The sequence below is a fragment of the Monodon monoceros genome, unplaced genomic scaffold, assembly GCF_005190385.1.
Source record: "Monodon monoceros isolate NGI ecotype Baffin Bay Population unplaced genomic scaffold, NGI_Narwhal_1 Super_Scaffold_21, whole genome shotgun sequence".
NCBI classification, from domain to species: domain Eukaryota; kingdom Metazoa; phylum Chordata; class Mammalia; order Artiodactyla; family Monodontidae; genus Monodon; species Monodon monoceros.
Window position 1 is genome coordinate 134,633,228 of NW_021703778.1, and position 23,073 is coordinate 134,656,300.

Here is a 23,073-nt window from a genome sequence, read left to right on the forward strand (position 1 = left end):
TCCTCCCGGACCAGGGCACGAACCCGTGTCCCCTGCATCGGCAGGCGGACTCTCAACCACTGAGCCACCAGGGAAGCCCAGCAATTCTGATCTTAGGTATTTATCCAAGAGAAATGAAAGTATATCTCCATGAATGGAAAGAAGATGCCAACTATAGTGTGACTTTGAACAACTGAAGGCATGAAAGAATGAAGAATATATTTGAGCTTGACATTTGGCGTGTTTTCTTTCCTCTATTAGAGGGTCTCAGAGTGGACACCTAGAGAAGGGAATGTAACCCTATTGTACTGCTCGGCTCCTCGGTAAGCAATAGTATATAATGAGTTAATGCTGCTTAATGCTTTCTTGTAAATCTGTGCTATTAGATATATAAAATAAAATTTTATATCCTCCTGATGAAGCGAACCTTTTATCACTATATGGTCACTTCTCTAATACAAAGGCTTCCCACAGAGAAGCACGACAGATACTATTTCTCTTACAATGTATTTAATATGATATTAATGTGGCTACTCTGTTTCTTCTGATTAGTATTTGCCTTGTATCTTCTTTGATTCTTTTTCTTTTTTTTTTTTCTATCCATGTTTTAGGTTTGTGTCTTATAAACCACAAGTAGTTAAATTTCTTTTTTTTTTTTTTTTTTTAAGTTGATAGAGGTTCTTCCCACCACCATCTCCACCAAGTCCATTTTCCCTGCTCTTATGGTTTGGAAGATATAACCTTTTTTTTAAAACTGGCCATACTTGGAATTTTAATACATCTATGTAACAAAATCTAAAGTTGGCCACTACCTTAACCTTCTACTGAGCAAATAAGGATGTTTAAATGCTTCAACTCCAGTCCCCTTACCCCTGGCTGATGTGTAATTAATTGGTTGCTATTTTTAGATGTCTTTTTACTTTTCTTTTGAAGCTCTATTAACTAGACATTACTTGCTTATTCCATCATTGTTTATACTCACCTAACATGTTTGTAATGTTTTACTCACCATTTTCTTCTGTAGCTCAGACCCTCCTTTGAGGATCCTCCTTCTTGAAGTACATCCTTTAAAAGTACATCCTCCTTCTTTAAGTACATCCTTTAAAAGTTGGTTTAGTGAAGGTGTTTGGTGGTGAACTACCTCAGTTTTCTGAAATATCTTTCTCTTCCCCTCATTCTTGAAAGCAAGTTTCATTAGGAACATAGACTCTAAAGAGTTAGAAGGAACTTCAGTGACCATGTAGCCCAGTTTTCCATTTCCAGAGAAAGCCTGCCTCTGGGCACACAATTTTTCCAGGGTCCCTACTGCCTGCAAAATAAAGTACAATTTCTTAGCCTGATAATGAAGATGCCCCTGTCCTGCCCCCATTGCCTCTGCTTCAGAATCCCCACCATCTGTCCTGCTTCTGTGTGGGAAGCCTTTGTATTAGGGAAGTTGGTTTTCTCATTGTTCTCTAGTGCCCATATACCAGGGCTTATGTCAGTCTTCCCAGATAGATCATCCTCCCTAACCTTTATAGGGTGCCTTGGTCTAAGTTCTGCTGTTCCGTCAAGGCCTAAATGAAATGCCATCTCTGCCATGGAGCCTCTCCTGACCACCCCAGCCCTCTTCCCCTTACCCTTTTAACACCTGTAGATAGCACTTAGCCTCTCTGCTGGGTGCTTTTCATCTCTTTATAGCTTGTGTCTCCAATTGGAATGTAAGCCCATCTGGATAAATGGCCTTCAAACTTCTTTGATCAAGTGGACATCAGTGAACAATTTTTGAGCATGCACCCCACATATATGTATATTTTCTTAAATTATATATATAATTATATATATATATTGTGTGTGTGTGTGTGTGTGTGTGTATATATATATATATATAGTACTATGATTGCTATAAACACAAAGTATCATAGAATTGAAGTGAGGAATGTGAGAAATAAATAAATGGAAGGTGCAGTAGTTTCTTCCTGTATCCCACCATAACGATTCGAGAACCTTCTTGGAGTAATCTTGCCCTACTTCTTGATGTTCTGGGCCCTAGTAAATAGTAGACGTTTAGTAAATATTTGATGATGGTGCTGCAGTTATGAGGTATTAAAGTGATCAGGTCGGAAGGTGAATATCAGGATTTGCTTGAACCTTGTATTCTCTCAACTCTGGACGTGGGTACGTACTGTTTCCTCTTCTTGCAACGTTCTTCCCCATTTTTCCTGTTCCACCTCCCCTTCACTTGTTCTGAAAGTCGTAACTTCATTGTCCTTAAAAAGAAGCCACCTCTGATTGCCGCCTGTCCTGGTAAGGCTCCTCCCCTTCCACACGCACATGGAAATGTGTACTATGCACAGTAATAGCCATTTACAGTCTGTCTCCAATGTAGACTTTCAGTTGTTGAAGGCATTACTGTACCATGTTCACCATTGTACCCCTACTTCCCATCGCAGTGTCCAGCACTTAATAAAGATTCAAAATCTGTGGATTAAATGCACATATGATAGAGAAGGAAGAGGTTGGGTGTCCTTAGAGCCTATATGGGGACCAAGGTTAAAACAAAAGATGAGCTGCCCTTTAGTGTCCAAAATGGGACAGAATACCTGCTTGCCCTCAAAGTGGTTTGTGCATTGAATGACAGCTTTAGGGTTGAGAGGTCTTTTGCTATTCATTTTCCAGCGGAACCCTAGCAGTTTGTTGAATTGTTGTGTATTTAGACTATGTTTACTAGGTTATAATAAAGCTCTGAATTAAACCCAAAATATCCAGACTTTTGTTAATGCGATACGTTGAGTTGGTACTAAATGCTTCAGAAGACGGAGGCATTTGTCACACCTTATCCAGCTATTTGGTGTATTCTTGTATACATTTCTGCTTTTCCTAGAAAGGTATGAACTCTTATTCAAGGATATAGAGTGGGTTGTTTATGGTAATAAAGAAGGAATCCTTTGAATGGATTTTAAGAAAAGAGGATTCATTTGTCTTTGACTAGTGGAATGTTCTTTCTGGTAGCACAGTAATAACAACACTGGATCATTAAGATGGGAATTTATTGCTAATCCGAAACTCTACTTTTTATCAGTGGTTTCAATCCCTGTCAGTACCAAACCTTGGTTTGCATTATTTTTAAAAGTTTAATTTGTCGCCTTTAAATTTTATCTGTCCCTGTTTAATTTAAGGCATAAAGCAATTGTCAAAAAAAACCCAAACAACAAAAAAAGCCAACCTAATAGCCAGATGTATGCTTCTAAGTTGTTAGCCTCTAACAGGAAGTGACCATATGATATAAATAACATTTGATTAAAGCAGCTGTCTCTCTCTCTCTCTCTCTCTCTCTCTCTCCTTTTTTTAAAATAACTATCAAACAAAGCTGGCTGAGATTCAAAGCCCTGGTATCAGTGTTGGAGCACATTTAGTTGTGTGATAAAGATGTTTTACCTTCAGTGTTAGGTTTTGAATTAGTCTGTTTACAATGAGCAATGGTGCAGTGGTTTTAAAAATCATGTTGAATCAGCAACATGAGGGAGCAGCATTGCTTTCATTCCAGCCATGTAGCTGGAAAAGGAAATGATTAGACATCATACTCCTCATGGCTAATATCCTGTGAAGTTTTTCTAAAATCATGAAATCAGAACTCGAGAGCTTAGAAGGGACCTCAGAAGTCTACTAGTAGAAAGGAAAAAAACAAAAATTGAAAGGGAAATGGAATCAGCCACACTAAAGGGCAGGATTCTTTTAGTTCTCAGCAGGAAACACATGTTTATCTGGAAAAGATTTTGGTTGGACAGGTTGTTTGTGTAAGAATCTTTTTTGCGAGGAAGGAAGACTAACCTGAGCTTGGAGGCTGGCGGTGGAGAGGACAGTCTCTAAGCTGTTAGAGAATGAGATTGAGAAAAAAAGTACAGATTTCAAATAGAGAAACCCTACTTTCATAGGGGGGATGTGCTAATGCTATTAGCTTACTTTTAAGTCAGCCGTGCTGTATATTCATTTTATAAGATATGATTAAGTGGTAACTTTAGTATTAGTTGCTATAAAAGCAGAAATAGTAACTTTTAAAAAGATAGGGAAAATTTATGTCCACACAAAAACCTGCACATGAATGTTTATAGCATCTTTATTCATAATTGCCAAAACTTGGAAACAACCAAGATATCCCTGAGTAGCTGAAAAGATAAATAAACTGTGGTGTATCGAGACAATGAAATATTGTTCAGTGCTAAAAAGAAATGCACTATCAATCCATGAAAAGATACGGAGGAACCTTAAATGCATATTAGTAAGTGGAAGAAGCCAATCTGAGAAGACTACATACTGTGTGATTCCAACTCTATGACATTCTGGAAAAGGCAAACTTTGGAGACTGTCAAAAAGATCAGTGGTTGCCAGAGGTGAGAGGAAGGGAAGGAGATGAATAGGCTGAGCACAGAGGATTTTTAGGGCAGTGAAACTACTCTGTATGTTGTAATAATGTTGAGTACATGTCATTATACATTTGTCCAAACCCATAGAATATATAGCACCAAGAGTGAGCCCTAAGGTAAACTATGGACTTTGGGTGATTATGTTGTGTCGATGTAGGTTTATCCTTAGCAACAAATGTACCTATTCCTGTGAATGATATTGATAATGGGAGAGGCTACACATGTGTAGGGCAGGTACAGGGGGTATATGGGAAATCTCTGGACCTCCTCTCAATTTTATTGTAAACCTAAAACTGCTCTAAAAATATATAGTCTTCAAAAATATATGGAAAGGGCTTCCCTGGTGGCACAGTGGTTGAGAGTCCGCCTGCCGATGCAGGGGACACGGGTTCGTGCCCCGGTCCGGGAAGATCCCACATGCCGTGGAGCGCCTGGGCCCGTGAGCCATGGCTGCAGAGCCTGCGTGTACGGAGCCTGTGCTCCGCAACGGGAGAGGCCACAACGGTGAGAGGCCCGCGTACAGCAAAAAAAAAAAAAAAAAATATATATATATATATATATATACGTGTATATATATATGTGTATGTATATATATATGGAAAGGGAGCTTCCCTGGTGGTGCAGTGGCTAAGAATCCGCCTGCCAATGCAGGGGACATGGGTTTGAGCCCTGGTCTGGGAAGATCCCACATGCTGCGGAGCCGCTAAGCCCATGCACCACAGCTACTGAGCCTGCGCTCTAGAGCCTGAGAGCCACAGCTACTGAGCTCGCGTGCCTAGAGCCCGTCCTCCACAACAAGAGAAGCCACCGCAGTGAGAAGCCCGTGCACCACAATGAAGAGTAGCCCCCGCTCGCCGCAACTAGAGAAAGCTCGTGGGCAGCAGCAAAGACCCAACACAACCAAAACTTTAAAAATAAATAAATAAATAAATTTTTTTTAAAAATTAAAAAAATATATGGAAAGACGTTTTAATTGGAAAGTGGTTGGCAAAGTAGCACAAAGAATATGACACCACTTACATAAGATTGCATGTCTATACAGTGTATATATTTGGCATGTTCACCAAAATTTTCAGTGATTATTTGTATAGTAAGATTGAAGATGACTTTTTTTTTTTTTGTGGTACGCGGTCCTCTCACCGTTGTGGCCTCTCCCATTGCGGAGCAACAGGCTCTGGACGCGCAGGCTCAGCGGCCATGGCTCACGGGCCCAGCTGCTCCGCGGCATGTGGGATCTTCCTGGACTGGGGCACGAACCTGTGTCCCCTGCATCGGCAGGCGGACTCTCAACCACTGCGCCACCAGGGAAGCCCCGTGAAGATGACTTTTTAAAAGAAAAAAAGTTTTCTTTATTTTCTGTATCATTTGCATTTTCTCTAGTGACCATATATTATCTTTATAAACAACTATAATGAAAGGGCAAGAAGACATTTTTATATGCTGCCTCTGCTCTGATAAGTGAAACCACATCATGGTTTCATTATCCTCTTAAGTTCAGAAGGTTATCAAAGGGACAGGAGATACCATGAGTGGGACATTTTCTCTCCAGTTAAATTTTCTCTCCAGATAAAAGAAAAATTGCCAGATAACTGGAAAATGCTTCAATTTTTAAGCATATAAAACCAAGATACTTTATCTAACTTAAGCTTGGAGTTGTGGATGATGCCATTTTGAGATAATTTCCAGATAGTTAGGATGACAGAGTGATGATAGGGACATACCTCCAAGGATCCAATACAAATCTGACGGAACAGAAACATATTTCCTGCTCATCCTGAAAGCTGATGGTTAATGATCCACTGAGCAATGTTTAATTTTCATTTTAAAAAGCTGAAGAATGAAGAAGTGGCTGCTGGAAGTCTATTTATGGATGAAATCAGTGGGGGGAAATAAAATATTTGTAGAATCACAGAGTAGAAATCCTTCCCATTTTTCACAGTGAGTCATTGTAGGATCCTTGCATTTGTCATAGGGAACAAGAAGAAATTTCTGTCATTAAATTATATGTGCAGAAAAGAGTAGGCACAATAATAGTCAAAGATTATTATTGTAAGAATTTTCTAGTTATACTTCATCTCATTCCACAGCAGCTTGTTAGGAAATATATATGGCAGCAAAATATAAATAAGAAATCAGGACCAGGCTAAGTATGAACTCATTCTATGGTAGATGCTATGAATGACCCGCCCATATTTCCTCTCAGCCCACAAAGAAGGGCTGGAAATGCTGGAGAATTAATGTCCCCTTTCCTTGAAGCAGCCATTAACCAATGTCAGATGGGAGCTGGAGGATAAATATCCCAGTTTCCTTGCCCCTTGAGGATGTTCTGCCAACTCTTAGAGATCCCTGAAGGAACCCAGGTGGCAGGATGAAAGGGAGGAGAAGATTTGTTGGGTTCCTGAGAACTATGGGTGTGGGGTTAGGGAAGTCAACATTGGTATCTACTAAACAGACTTAGTGGAGGAGTTTAAGATCTTCTGGGTTCGTAATGAAAGGAATCCTGGTCCTCCAAGCCCATTACTACTGGGCTTACTCCTAGCCTACCTCTGTCTTTCTCTGCAGAGCCTTGTGGATGCCCCATTCCTGGTACCTCAGGTCCAGACCCCAGAAATTGAGGACCGGGGGAAAGACTAGTCTCCCACCTGACTAAGGCCCACTTGAAAGTCTTTTTGCTGTCTGAGGACTCAACTTTCTCTCAGATGTTGGACAGTGGAAGCACCACCCTTTGGGGAAAACATACCCCCTACTACCTTACTATGGTTCAAATAGGACAACTACAGTTAGCCTGATTTCCATGCAGGATATTCACATACACTGTGAATTATGTGTATTTCCTGCACATAACTGGTTGGATGAAGGATGGATTTCAGAGGGGAGCAAACTTGTGCAGGGAGACTAGTTAGGAAACTATTTCACAGTCCAGATGAGAGGAAAAAGGCATGAACTAACTATACCCAATGAGCATGGGAGGGAGAGACCCAGTCAGATCATAGAAGGCTTAGTAGAACTTGACGATCAGTTTGTTGTAGATGGAGAAGGAGGACCTGAAGACATCTCTGTGCTGTTTTGGGGTTTTTTTTCTTCTTTTTCTGGATGACTCCAAGCATAGTGGTACTATTATCTAGGAAGAAACGTGGGTTCAAGAGGTTGGGGAAGAGGGTTCAGCCTACAAATGTCAAGTTTTAGGTACTTTGGGGATGTCTTGAAGAGATACTGAGAAGCTACTTAGAAACAAGTTTAGTAGTTAGAAGCCAGAGCTAGAGCTGCAGGTTTGCGAGTCCTCAGTACATAGGCAATTGTTGGAAGTCAAGAGATCTTTTGAAGTCTTGGAGGAGATGAGTGCCCCTAAAGACCAGAAGAATGGTGTACAAAGAACCTTGGGACACACACATATTTAAAACGTTGGGTGGAAAAGAATAGCTGGTGAGGGAGACTAAGAAGAAATTGTGGAGTGAGAGGAACCAGATGTTGTTGGAGCCAAGGTCCCTTTCTTCAGGGCTGAGGAGAGAGTTTGTACTTTGGACAGTACCCGTAGATACAAGGGGTGAAATTAAGAAGGAGGTGATTGGACGATGGGAGATCAGGGCTCTTATAACAGTGGGGTGAGAGGCCTTTCCCAAGGCTCCTGATGGAACTTGGGTACCATTTCTGATGGCCGCATCCAGGACCTCTGTTCTGCTCCTCTTTCTGCTGACAGAGGAGACTGGAGGGTTAGGTGGGGTTGGGTGAGAATGGGCTCAGCTTTCATGATGCTGTGAGCCATGAGTCCTCTGCGAGAGGGTCAATCTAGTAACAAATTGTTTTTCCCTCCTCTTTCCAGTGATAGTCATCCCCATGAGTTTGCACGATGGTAGATGCTTTTGTAGACTGTGCTTCCTCAGAGGAGCCAAGTCCCTGAGAAACACCTGTGTATAGTTCCTGTAGAGTCAGGTCTCATACTACGTTGAGTTGAATCATTCTGTCTGAATTTAGAAATACCTATGAGTCATGTGATTCAGCTCTTTTCAAAAAACAGAAGATTCTGTTCTGCTCAGTGCCATTTGGGGGCTTTTGCTTGCCATTTTTAATACCAACACTGTTTGTCACAGCCATTGTGACTGGTGCTGGCATAAATTCCTGGAATCCTCTCCCTATCCTGGTTCACCAGGTTCTCCTTCCTCTTCCAAACAACAGCTAATCTCAACCCATTTATGAAGTCTTCCTTAATTAATCAGACGACTAGGTACACAACTCCTGTGATTCTCTCTTCACTCAATACCCAATAAATGCTGTCACCCACTGGTTGTGTGTACCTGTTGTAAAGACTCATTTAAATTATGTATTTGCTTAATACGTGTGCTAATTGTTCTGTTATTATCACTATTGTCTCAGATAGGAATCGTCTAAGTTTAAGTTCTTAAGCATCATTCTTTATCACACAGCTCTGTGATCACGTGGTTGCTTATTCAGTATGTTGGATAATACTAAGCAAAATTCTCTCACTACCTTATTGCATTACCTTTCAAGGATATTTTGTATTTTAGAGACATCAACAACATAGCACACTCTGGTTCTTTCTTGACTAGTAACTTTTGGTCAACACTAAGGTTTTCCTGTTTGTTTTTCCCATAGTCATCACCTCCCAAGTGCACACATGATAAAATGAATATCTCAGGAAGAAGAAAAAAGACATCTGATAGCATTGCTCAGTAGTTCAACATAGTAAACAGGGTCTGGCGTCCCCACTTCTATCATTGGCTGCCTGTCCTCACTTAACCCTCCTGTTAGTTTCTGTTTCCTCACCAGAAAATTTATTACTTTCCAGGGGAGAGACCCAATTGATTCTAGAAGATTCTAGGAGACCCAATGTTAATAATGTTAATAAAGGACAAAGTGCAGGATGGTGTTAACCGTATGGTCCTGGGATAAGATCAAGAGTGGAGGATTCCGGGGGTAGTTCTGGTGCTAGCTAGCTACTAGATGAGCCTTGAGCACGTTGTTGAACTTCTAGGTAATGGTTTCCTAGGTATTGATTCTTCTCCGAGGCAATTAGGTGATTGGATTAAAAATCCCTTCTATTTCTTGAACTCTGAAGTAAGAGTTTTAACAACAAGTATAATAGGTAACACTTAGTTGCCACCTGCTAGGTATTGTTCTAATTATGTTACACTTATTATCTCAGCAAGTCCTCAGAATGGCCCTTTGAGGAGAGTTCTCTAGCCCTTCATGTTCTACAAATGAGGAAACTGAGGCATAGGAGATAAAACAAGTTGCCCAAGGTCACCCAGTTTATAAGGGGAAGAAGCAGGATTCACAGCTGGGCTCCAGATTCCAAGCGCTCACCCACCACACTCTCCTGCCTGCCATATAAAAAGGCTGCATGACCTCCTCTGCACTGCCCCCTTGAAGACTAGCCACAGATTTTAGTAAACTAAGTGCTTTTGTTGCTGAGCAAATTCAACTTAAATTGCATTCTACACTACATCAGAGGTATTTCCTTTATATGCTTTATATCAGTAATTCTAAAAATTAAAAAGTGCCATAGATTTCTCTTTCTGATTTAATATGCTTACAGTCATTTGGAAACTTGGAACTATGCTGTTTTGACTCACATCAGAATGTTTCAGAAGTACTTTCAAATACAGATGTCTATGTCTGGTATATAAAGCCTTAAATTCAGGTAGGGAGAGCAGAAGGATGCAAAGGAAGCAAAAGGATGAAATATTTACTATTTTTGAGATCAGGTTTAGACCGTATGACAGAGACTTCGGAGAGCCACTCCTCCCTGGCAGAGCCTCACATCAGCAGCGCAAGTGTCAGACCAGCACAGCTTTCTGCGATGGAAGCTTACCCTGGGGTGGCTCCTACTCACTTGTGCCTCCTCAAGTTCTGAAAGAGTGTGTGGGCTGACAATCAGATTTTATGAAATATAATTTTATTTCAAACTAGTTAAGCTTCGTTACATTTGACATAATTATTCTCCACCCTGTGGTTGGGAGGGCTTGGCAACACCAACTCCTGGATAAGACAGATCAGGGCTCCAGACCTGCCCACCTCCTGAGACTGGAATGTGAGTTTCCACTCTGGGGCACTGAGCCAGCTTCCTATTTACTTAGAGGCATTGAGCACCTCAGGAGCAAAACAGAGGTTGTGATGCAAGTTTTGGCTGCAGAGCATGTTAGGATCGCTTGATGTGTTCACCTAACACGTGATCTGAAAGATTTCTCAGAGCCCAGGGTGGTTTCAGACACAAGATTACATCGTCTTTTTTAGCCCTTCTAACTCAGTCCTGAGTCAACAGGAGGCCGTGAGAACAATGAGGAAGCTCCCTCTGCACTCTGATTGTCAAATGGGGGTTGAGTCTGTGCTCTGGGGAACAGAGTTAAGTCCCAGAGTTCTTTCTTCCTGGTCAGGGCAGCCAGCAAGAGAATGGTGATAGGGGAAGCCATATGAAGCCATGGGGGCCCCGGTTTACTTACATGACTTAAATTTCTTGCAAATTCTGAGGTGTGGGTGAGTGTGTGTTTGCTTTCTAAACAAAAAGAGGCACATGTGCAAAAGAATAGAGAAAAGGGAAGAGTGAAGTTTAGTTAAAAATGACCATGTATGAGGTCTTATGAGGCACCTGGGTATAGGAGGTGAAAGAGACATAACCCCTAGTTTCCTGGGATAAGGGAAAAGATGGAGGTGTGCTCCCAGGTTGCTGTGGAAACAGAGGGGAGAAGCATTTCACTCTGATTCAGGATTTGCCTTAGGCTCTGAGGCACACAGGAAAGTATAAGTCAACTAGTTTAAAACAAAACAAAAGAAAAAAAAAAGGAAGAACATTCCAGCGGGGGTGAAAGGCAGGAGCGAAGGCATTAGGGGATGACCGACTTGGTGAACAACCACAAGCAGTTTCTTCCTATGTCCTTCCAGCTATAACAAATCACCTGGAAAATTCATAGGTCACATTACTGCAATGGTAATAGCTGTTGAGGGGGGAAAAAAAAGACCCAATTCATGAAATATTAAAACTGCAAGTGAGCTGACCTTTTAACCAATCTTTATAGTATTAAGGGATTAAATGAGTAAATTATTGGTAATTGGACCCCCAGGGAGAATTTAATTTGCATTTAGATGTGATAAGTGTTTAGTAATTCAATACAAGTTTTGCTTTGGCCAGTACTGAGCTGGGTCTTAGTTGGTGATAATGTAGATCAGGTATAGGGTCTTCTCATTAGGCTAACTTCCGTCATCTGTCAACAAACGAACATTAAAATCTGTTTATTTTGTGGTTACTAAATGGCTTCTAGAAGTCTTGTGGAAGAGGGCAGTACAATACAGTGACTTCTGTTCTTATGTGACCCTTATCCAAAATTGTAAGAACCTCTCAGGAGTATTGATTATGACACTATCCCCGTAGCGCTGAGGACAAAGGTATATTTTCATCTTCTTTAGATAGCTGGGAAACCTGAGAATGATAGTAATTGGGCTGCTTTCCAAAGATGTTACACACAAACACCCCAAAACAAAACCTGAAGCAGGTACAATTTTAACCATGCTAGAGCCTCTGAAGAATTGGTATCTTAGCAACGTTTATTTGGACTATTTCTACATTTTATTCTTTGAGATTTCTTGTATTGACCCTAATTTTTACTGTTAAAAAGAATATAATGATTGATATCTATATAACATATATTCCTGCTTTCTGGTGTTTTTTATAGAAAACAAATCCTAGAAGTTGAATTGTTGCATGAAAGGAAATGCACATAACACTTGGACAAGGTCACAAAAACACTAACTCGAAAAGATATCTGCACCCCCATGTTCATAGCAGCATTGTTTACAATAGCCAAGATATAGAAACAACCTGTGTCTGTCGATGGATAAATGGATTAAGAAGTTGTGATATATATACACAATGGAATATTAGCTATAAAAAATGAGGAAATCTTACCATTTATGTCAACATGGATGGACCTTGAAGGCATTATGCTAAGTGAAATAAGTCAGAGAAAAACAAATACTGTATGATCTAAAAAACAAACAGGAAAAACAAAACAACCAATTCACAGAAAAACAGATCAGATTTGTGGTTACCAGAGGCCAGGTGTAGGGGGAGGAAGAATTGGAGGAAGGTGGTCAAAAGGTATAAACTTCTGGTTATAAGATAAGTAAGTACTAGGGATGTAATGTATACAGCATGATAACCACAGCTAACATTGATGTATGATATATAGGAAAGTCGAGAATAAATCCTAAGAGTTCTCATCACAAGGAGAAAATATATATTTCCTTTTCTTCTTTCTTTTTATTATATTTATATGAGAAGGTGAATGTTAGCTGAACCTATTGTGGTAATCATGTCACAGTATTTGTAAATCAGACCATCATGCTTGTACACCTTAAACTCACACAGTGAAGTTATGTCACTTATTTCTCAATAAAACTGGAGTAAATACTTTGACAGGTATTTGTCAAATTGGTCACCGAAAGAAATCATTCTTGAAATAGCTACGTGTTGAATGTGACCATGTGCCTAGCTCTAGGCAAAACGTTTCTAACGCATTATTATCTCATTCAGTCCTTGGAAAAAACCTAGGAGGAAGGCACTACCTGGTTTATAGATGGGAACACTGAGGCTTAGCAGGGTAAATACAGCCAGAGGATGGTGGGGCGACAACTAGAGACCAGTTTATGCTCCTACCAGCAGAGGCTGGAGGTGCCGATTTCCCGACACTGTAGTAAGAGTGGGCATGTTAACTACCTTTATAAGTATTTGCCAACTTAAGAGGTAAAATGTCATTTACCTTGCAGTTCTTACATGTCTGTCTTGGATAGGATTGGACATCTTGGCATGTTTATTGTCTATTTGCATTTATAATTTTATGAATTGCCTGTTCACTTCCTCTGCCCCTTTTTTACTAGATTATTTATCCTCTTTTCTTAATGAATAAATAGTAACACTTTGTCACATGTTGCAAATCCTTTTCTCCCCAGTTTGTTTTAACTTTGTTTTGTGTCTGTTGACAAGTAGGACTTTACATCTCATAGATTGCAAATCTGTGGATCTTTCATGGCTGTAGAAATTTGTTATCCTCATCCCATTCCTAGGAGTGTATTTTTTTCCCATGTTTTCTTTCTTTGTATAATTTCCACCTCAGCATTCATCTGAGATTATTTGGGTGTAAGGAGTGAGGTAAAGATATTTTCCAAAAGGCTACCTAGTTGTCTAAACACCACTTATTGAATAATCCATCTTTTCCCACTGATTTGGACCATATTCTCTTTCAGCCAAATTGATTTCTAGTTTTGGACTTTTCTTGAGGGGGTAGAGCACTGTTTAAATTATCGTAATTTTATAATATGTTTTAACATGTAGAGCAGGTCCTCCCTCATTGAAAATTTGGGACAGTTTTAAAATATTTATAGTACCAAATAAACCTTGAAAAAAATTGTCAAGTTTAAAAGCATCCTTTGGGAATGTTGATTGAAATTTTGTTGAATGTAGACATTAGATAGAATTGACAACTTTGTATTTTTTCATATAAATCTTGCACTTCTGATAAATTATTTCCTAGATAATTTGGTTTTTTTGGTTGTATGAATGGGATTTTTTAACTTATTCTAATTGGGTCTTTTGATATACTAAATACCTTGACTTTTAATGATTTATTATTGTCCATCACACCGAACTCATTTTTTTAATAGATTAGGCTGAATTCTCCTGAGTTTTCTAGTCCTACATTAAACAACTTCAAATAATGGTATCTTTGCCACCTTTTCCTAATAGTTTGATCTTTTGTTTCATTTCTAACAACTTTGGCGAGTACTTTCATAATAATATTAAATAATAGTGGTGATAATTAGTCTTATTCATTCTTAACTGTCACAGGAATTTTGTTAACATTTACCATGCAGTTTGATACTTTTGACCTGTGAAAATGTGTGTTAGTCATGTTAAAGAGGCAATCTTTTAGTCTTTTCGAAAGAATTTTTTATTGGATTACAAGTTAAATTTTATCAAGTGCCTTTTAAACATCTATTGAAACTGTCATACTTATTCTTTCACCTATTAATAGAATAAGCTATAATAGATTTTGTAATAATATGCCCATTGTTATGCTCCTGAGAAAATTCCCACTTGGTCATAGTGAGTTTTTCTTTTTAAGATAATTCTGGATAGTATAGAAGTTTCTGGTTATTTGAGTATATTGCTACTGGGAAAAGTCTACATAAAATGAATCCTTCAGAATTAGAGGTAGTCCTTTAAAAACTTTATCAATTCCTTCTAAAAAATTAGACTTTTTGGTTTATGTGACTAATTTTGACCATGTATTTACATGGAAATCTTCTATTTCTTCCAGGTTTTAAAATTTATTAGCAGATTATTCTTGCATGATTCCTTTAGTTTCCTTTGGAGCAGTGATTCATTTAAAAGCATTATTGAAGAAGGAATCTTTATTTTATAATCACAAGTCTCTGCATACATTGGAAAAGTTCTAGAACAGTTAGGTGGAAGATATCATTTATGATCTTTAAATGGTGCACAGTTTTTAGAGTCTTCAGATTAGGAGCCACTACTTTTAAAATATGAAATTAGAAAGGGAACTCTGAGTGTATTCCCAGTTAATTTCTGCCTCTTCCAAGTTAACAGAGGTGGTGCTGGAACTGATGCTTTTGGGCAGGGCTCTCACTGTGTTGGGGGCAGTTCCCTCACTAAGTTTGTGAGGACAGCAGAATGAAAGGGGAGTAATGAGGAGCCCTGTTTGCCAGCCGGTCACTGCAGCCAGTCGGTGAACCTGAGGTCCCAGACAGCTGGACAGGGACTGCGAGACCATGCTGCTGTCACATACTGGCGCATCGAAACTCTGGGGAACCCACGCTCTGTTCCGGGGGAGACTGGCCCAAGATAGCCAATTATAACTAGGCAGTTGGGAATCCCAGGGTTCACGTATGTCTAACAAAGCATGGTGACTTTCTGGGGTGTTTTACATCTTGAAGAAAGAAAAAAGTAATTTGGGGAGTATTTGAACTACCAAACTTTCTCATACATTAGGTGCTGGTAGGTTCATTACACATTATTCTTTTTTCCCTTCTTTTAATATATAGCTACTCTCCAGAGAGACCGAATCTTCAAACATTTTACCAGGAAGCGCCAAAGGGCTATGCGAAGGCGAGTCCACCAGATCAACGGACATAAGTTCATGGCCACATACCTGAGGCAGCCCACCTACTGCTCTCACTGCAGGGAGTTTATCTGGTAAGAGGTCCCCTGTCTTCTCTCCTCCCAAGAGCTGAGACTTCCTCTGGTTGTGTGTGATTTCAGGAGAAAGCATGATTATTAAGAATTGTTTTAGAATCTGATTTTTTTCTCTTACTCTAATATGTTGACCTAGAAGTTTTAATCCCCAACAAAAAAATTACACAATGTACAGATTAAGTTTTATATGTTATTTCTTTTGCCAATCATGTTGGTAAAAGTGCTAATGAATCATGAACTGGTTAAAAAGCACTAATTAGAGAGGCTAATCAGTTAATAAATGATCTATCCCTAAGGAGGAAAGAAATATCAACAGTATTTCTCTAAGAAGGCATGAATCACATGATGACTTATGGAATTAATTGTTGCAAGTAAACTAAACATACAGTAGTCTTCAGCCTTATAGTATGTAGACAAAGGTAATAGCTTTCAGTGATCACATACTATAATCCCTGGCATTTAAGAATCAAGATAATTAATAGTTGAGAAATTCTAGATGATTTGGGGCAATATCTTACTATACATGTTACTCAAGTGGCAAATCTATAATGTAAAATAAATTTAAGTAATAGTTATCTTCAATTAGAGGCAACATTAAACATATTTATTTGCAGAGAGAAGGAAGAAATACCCTCACATGCACAAAGCATACACATACACACCCTTCTCAGGAGGAAGAAACACACTTTCATATCTGCAGCATAAAAGGAGATCTTTGTTTTTGTTGCAAACTTTAGTCATTTTGCTTAAGGCAGAAACACTTGATTCAGATTCATTTCTGAGTATTGATCAATTACTTTGTGTTTTTTGGGGGGTTTTGTGATTACTTTGGATTTTATACCTTTTAACAGTCAGAATGCAGGCTTAGTTTATGTTTCTGGCCTCTTTAATCAAGAATATGGTCTTGTCTATGAACCTTTTAAAGTACTATTGGAATCTGCTAGTATTTTATTGAGGATTTTTGCATCTATGTTCATCAGTGATATTGGCCTGTAATTTTCTTTTTTTTGTGATATCTTTGTCTAGTTTTGGTATCAGGGTGATGGTGGCCTCACAGAATGAATTTGGAAATCTTCCTTCCTCTGCAATTTTTTGGAATAGTTTCAGAAGGGTAGGTGTTAACTCTTGTCTAAATGTTTGGTAGAATTCACTTGTGAAGCCATCTGATCCTGAACTTTTGTTTGTTGAGAGCTTTTAAATTACTGATTCAATTTCAGTACCGGTAATTGGTCTGTTCATATTTTCTATTTCTTCCTGGCTCCATCTTGGGAGACTGTACCTTTCTAAGAATTTGTCCATTTCTTCTAGGTTGTCCGTTTTATTGGCATTATAGTTGCTCATAGTAATCTCTTATGATCGTTTGTATTTCTGTGGTGTCTGTGGTAACTTCTCATTTTTCATTTCTGATTTTATTGATTTGGGCCCTTTCTCTATTTTTCCTGGATGAGTCTGGCTAAAGGTTTATCAATTTTTTTTTATCTTTTTGAAGAACCAGATTTTAGTTTCATTTATCTTTTCTATTGCTTTTTAAGTCTCTATTTCACTTATTTCTGTTCTGATCTTTATGATTTCCTTCCTTCTGCTAACTTTGGGTTTTGTTTGTTCTTCTTTCTCTAGTTGTTTTAGGTGTAAGTTTAGGTTGTTTATTGAGATTTTTCTTGTTTCCTGAGGTAAGCTTGTATCACTATAAACTTCCTTCTTAGAACTGCTTTGGCTGTGTCCCATAGGTGTTGTGGGTTTTTTAAAAATATTTATTTATTTTTGGCTGTGTTGGGTCTTCGTTGCTGTGCACGGGCTTTCTTTTAGTTGCGGCAAGCGGGTGCTACTCTTCGTTGCGGTGCGCGGGCTTCTCATTGTGGTGGCTTCTCTTGTTGTGGAGCATGGGCTCTAGGCACGCAGGCTTCAGTAGTTGTGGCTCGTGGGCTCTAGAACGCAGGCTCAGTAGTTGTGGCGCACGGGCTTAGCTGTTCCATGGCATGTGGGATCTTCCTGGCAGGGATTGAACCTGTGTCCCCTGCATTGGCAGGTGGATTCTCAACCACTGTGCCACCAGCAAAGTCCCATGTCCCATAGGTTTTGGATTGTCACGTTTTCATTTTCATTTGTCTCTAGGTATTTTTTTTTATTTCCTCTTTGATCTCTTCAGTGATCCATTGGTTGTTTAGTAGCATACTGTTTAGCCTCCACCTGTTTGTGTTTTTTGCAGGTTTTTTTTTCTTATAGTTGAATTCTAATATAGTGATGTGGTTGGAATATATAGTTGATATTTCACTTTTCTTAAATTTACTGAGGCTTTTTTTGTGGCCTAGCATGTGATCTATCAAGAATGTTCCATGTGCACTTGAAAAGAACGTGTATTCTGCTGCTTTTTGGGTGAAATGCTCTATAGATAATATCAATAAATATCATTTGGTCTAATGTGTCATGTAAGGCCAGTGTTTCCTTATTGATTTTCTGTCTGGATGATCTGTCCATTGATATAAGTGGGGTGTTAAAGTCCCCCACTATTATTGTGTTACTGTTGATATCTCCTTTTACATCTGTTAATATTTGCCTTACGTATTAAGATGCTCCTATGTTGGGCGCATATATATTTACAATTGTTATATCTTCTTGGATTGATCCTTGATCATTATGTAGTGTCCTTCTTTGTCTCTTGAAACAGTGTTTATTTTAAAGTCTATTTTATCTGATACAAGTATTGCTGCTCCAGCTTTCTTTTGATTTCCATTTGCATGGAATACCTTTTTCCATCCCCTCACAAATATCATATGATACCATGTGGAATCTAAAAAAATGGTACAAAGGAACTTATTTACAAAACAGAAATAGACTCACAGACATAGAAAACAAATTTATGCTTACCAAAGGCAGAAGGAGGGGGCAGGGATAAATTAGGGGTTTGGGGTTAACAGATACATACTACTATATATAAAACAGATGAACAACAAGGACCTACTGTATAACACAGGCAACTATATTCAATATCTTGTAATAACGTATAATGGAAAAGAATCTGAAAAAGAACATATATGTATACATATATATGTATATATATATATAAAATGAATCACTTTGCTATGCACCAGAAACTAACACAACATTGTAAATCAACTATACTTCAATAAAATAAATTTTAAAAAGAAATAAAACATTAAATTTGTACACAATAAAAAAATAAATAAAATATAAAAGAAAGAAAAAGTATAGAGTCTTGTCTAAACCAAAGGCCCTAAACTGGCTGTCGATATGTATGAAGCCTAAAACTGTAGTCTTTAGGAAGAGGTTCCTATTCCATTTTTTAATGAAAAAATTAGCATCTCTGGCAACTTTGAGCCCATTTTTCTTCTTTGCATGTTCCAGTTAGACCCACCTCTCCCTGGATTTGCCTGACCAGAAGGGTAATTGTCTGTTGCTGTTTTATTTCATGTCACACCATTTGGCTTCCCTCCTTTACGTGACCTGTCTGCCCCTGTAGGCATTTGTGGTGACAACCTGTGATCTCAACTAACGTTCTTAATGGAAACTTACTTGATAATTTCACCAATTTTTTTTCTACCAAGGAAACTTTAACTCCCACCTAACTGGCCTTGTGAAACACACACACATGCACACGCACACACACACACACATGCACACACACTTAAAATAGTGGTTATGTGTTTTATATATATACACACACACACACACACACACATATATGATTAAGCACATGGACTCTGTCATTCAGTCTCATCACCGACTAGATGTGTGAACCTAGACAAGCTATATAACCCAGCAATGTCTCCAAAACAGAGACAATAATTTTATTTTATTTACATAATAAACTTTTATATGCACTAGAGTGCCAGGCACTGTTCTAAGTATTTTACATTATCAACACTTTTTATCTTCATGATAACCTTATAAAGTAAGTACTGTTATTATTATACCTTTTTATATATTAAACAGTGGCTCAAAGTAGTTAACAACTTGCCCCAAATCACATCCAGGCCATCCAGCTTCAAGATCTGTGCTCTAGGCCATCCTATTGTATGTGCTACCTCACGTGGCTTTTATGAGGATTAAATGAGATGGTAGAGGTCAGCTGCTTGGCTCATTGCCTGGCATATCCTACTGGCTTAGTAAAATGTGGTTTTTGTTAATAAGAATGAGAATCATATCACCATCACCCAGAGACTGTATTAGGGAGAGACAGAGATGGAAGCTGTGGGCATGATGGGCATATTGTGACCGCACTTCTGCTCCCCAGTGGACTCTGGGTGATGTGGGCACATGGAAGATGGAAGATGCCTCAGGTCAGGCAGCTGGAGTGGACTCACCTGTTTACATCCATATGTATATCTGCATCTGTTTACTTCACCCTCTGCATGTCTTTATGTGTATGTGAGAGAGAATGATCAATAAGGCAGTAAAGTGAAACTTCAGGAAGAGGCTCGGTCATACCCACAGAGGAGGTTTATTTTCACTGAGGACTTGGGGGATTGCCGCAGCGATGGGTAGAATGAGAATTGCCAAACTCACCTGTTTGTTATTCGGAGCGTTCTAACTCATCAGTTTCCTCCTTGTCCTGTGGTAACAAAAAAGGGCTTAAAAAGGACATTATTTCTGCTGCTTCTCTGAAATTGTGTTTTTTATAAAGGACCAGAGGATGAAATTTGTTTTCCTTAAGTACTGTAATTATAGGAACATTGTTGAAATATTTGACTAATGGTTTCTTTTTTTTCTATTGTCTTGAACAGGGGTGTATTTGGGAAACAGGGTTATCAATGCCAAGGTAAGAAAACATTTTAAAACTATGTTTAATCTTGTTCCTGTGTTAAAAAGTGATTATACCAAGAGGAAACAGGATACATTCCATTAATATTTTGATAAATAACTCTCTGTAGGTCAAATGAGACCCCCATAGAATTACAACCCTTTAGTTTTGTTTAAATTTTAGCCATGTCTTTTTGTAGACAAAGTAGAGGAGATGTTTTTATTTCTGAATCCAGGATACCTATATAAGTATAGGTGTTTAAAGTTTTGTCTCTGCAGGATCATGAACATACTAAAAGGTAATGCGATTTTGTGAGCAGGACCCTTGAGTCTTGAAGATAAATTTTTGGTGTTTTACAATCCCCTTGTCCGTAGGAGTGAGAAGTAGCACAATGCTGATTTCCCTTTACCTGAATTGGAAATAGAAGCTATTATCCAAGTTGCTTTTTGGATTTTCTGAATTTAGTTAAATGTGAGAATGTTCAAAGTTAGGCTGTTAATGGTCTTGTAAGTTATTATCCATTCAATTTATTTTGATTTTCACAATTCTGAGATAACCTCGATTAGTGTTCCAGAAGAATTGGAATGAAATAAAAAAGGAAAGAGGAAAAGAAGGCTCCTTAATCTGGAGGTTTAGCCAGGCTGGATTGGACTTTTCTTTTATTTGGGCCTCCCTCATCATTAACTTGAGCGTCATCTCATGGTTTATCCATATGGTACCTATTATCTTAATTTACACCCTACAGATCATTGGTAAAATAGTACTACCTATCCTAGAGTGGTAACCTATGGTAAACTAGGTAAATAAAGAAATCCCACCTTCTCTTCTGAAGGAGGGGAAGTAAAATATTATTTCCCTTAGAAGAATGGAATAAGACATACATTTGGATGTAATTTTGACTTTAATATGTATGAACAATTCTACTGAGTTCTCAAATTTAGGAAAAACTGAATTGATATGACAACAATAATTGACCTTCTGCTATTGATTTCAGCCTCAAATGAGAGCATAGTTCACAGGTCAGAATCAATGTCACTTTTTGGCTTGGACCTCTCCAGCACAGGGGTATGCTCTGTCCATCTCATGCATACAAAGATAACTTGAGAACCTCTTGGTAAACAAGATTACATTTTTGAGTTTAAAAATACATGATTTGTGACGTATCTGTTGTGTTTTTAGTTTACTTCTTCTACCATGGCCCATAGTGCCAGGATATTTGAAGAGCTGATTTTCAGTGGGCCACCTGTTAAAGGACCAGGAAAGAACACTGGTCAGGAGACATGAGGACACTAATTTGTTCACATCTTGCAAAGGGATATAAAACCACATGCCGAGCTGGAAGGATATACCAATCATGCTAAAAACAGCAAACAGATTAAAGCAGACTTCAGAACAAGGAAATTTATAAAGGATAAGGGAGGGCATTATGGAATGATAAAAGGAGTCAGTTTTCCAAGAAGACGTAAAAATCTTTAACGTATATGCGCCTAATAACAGGGCATCAAAATACTTAAGGCAAAAACTGATAGAACTGCAAGGAGATATAAACAAATCCACTATTATAGTTGGATTTAATTTTATTTACTATCTCAGCAGTTTCTGATTCTGATTGATCAGCATTTCTGCCTGATCCAGCAGGCAGAAAATCAGTAAGAATATAGTTGACCTAACAGCACTATCACAACTTGATCAAATTGACATTTATAGAATTCTCCATCTAAGAGCAGCAGAACACACATTCTTCTCAAGCTTACTAGGAACATTTACCAACATAGACCACATTCTGGGACATTGAAACAAACCATAACAAATATAAAAGAACAGAAATCATAAAAAGTATCTTCTCAGACCACAGTGGAATTAAACTAGGAATCAATAACCAAAAGATAGCTCAAACACCTCCAAATATTTGAAGATTAAGCTACATAGTCTAAATAGCACATGGGTCAAAGAAGACTCAAGAGGAAATAGAAAATATTTTAAATCAAATGAAAATACAATTTATCAAAATTTGTGGGAAGCAGGGAAAGCAGTGCTCAGAGGAAAATTTAGAGTATTAAATGCATATATTAGAAAAGAATTAGAAAAGGTCTAAAATCAATAATCTAAGTTTCCATCTTAAAAAGGAGAGAAATTTAAGCCTAAACTGAGCAGCAGAAAATAAATAACAAAAATAGAGTGCAAAACAGTGAAATTGAAATTAGGAAAACAATTTTAAAAATCCACAAAACCAAAAGCTATCAATAATTCTCCAAAAATCAATAAAATTGATAAACCTGTAGCCAAGCTGACTGTGAAAAAAACAAATGCCTTGGAATATAAGATTTTTCTATGTGAAGGATTCCCTCATATAAAAAGACCAGTTCTCTGGGCACTTTCAATTTGGTTCTCCTGAGAATTCAATCTGATGACAGCTAGATTTGTTTTAGATTATAGTGCTACTTGCTGACATGTCATCTGTCTTTTGTATTTAATCCTAGAAACTTCCATATGTCTTGAAAGATCTTAAAAATGATGTGTATTTTCATATTGCTTCATTGCACATGTTCATCCTTTAATGGAAACTGGACTCTGCACTCTATCAGTTGTCTGAATGAAAATTTTAAAAATGTTATTTAGAAAGTTCTAACTATTCAAGCAATTGATTGGGTCATTCTGCAAATACTTAATGAATGCCTACTTTGTTCAAGTCATCATGCTGGCTGGGA

At 38.3% G+C, this 23,073-nt stretch overlaps 1 protein-coding gene across 1 annotated transcript in view; it reads left to right on the top strand.

Annotated features, from left to right (window-relative positions):
• The window catches only part of PRKCH (protein kinase C eta), a 222,626-nt gene that overhangs the window by 104,553 nt on the left and 95,000 nt on the right, over positions 1–23,073 (top strand). The window contains exons 3-4 of the mRNA XM_029237243.1: positions 15,456–15,606; positions 20,349–20,383. Of these exons, the coding sequence (XP_029093076.1) occupies positions 15,456–15,606; positions 20,349–20,383 (186 nt within the window). The remainder of the gene's footprint in view (positions 1–15,455; positions 15,607–20,348; positions 20,384–23,073) is intronic.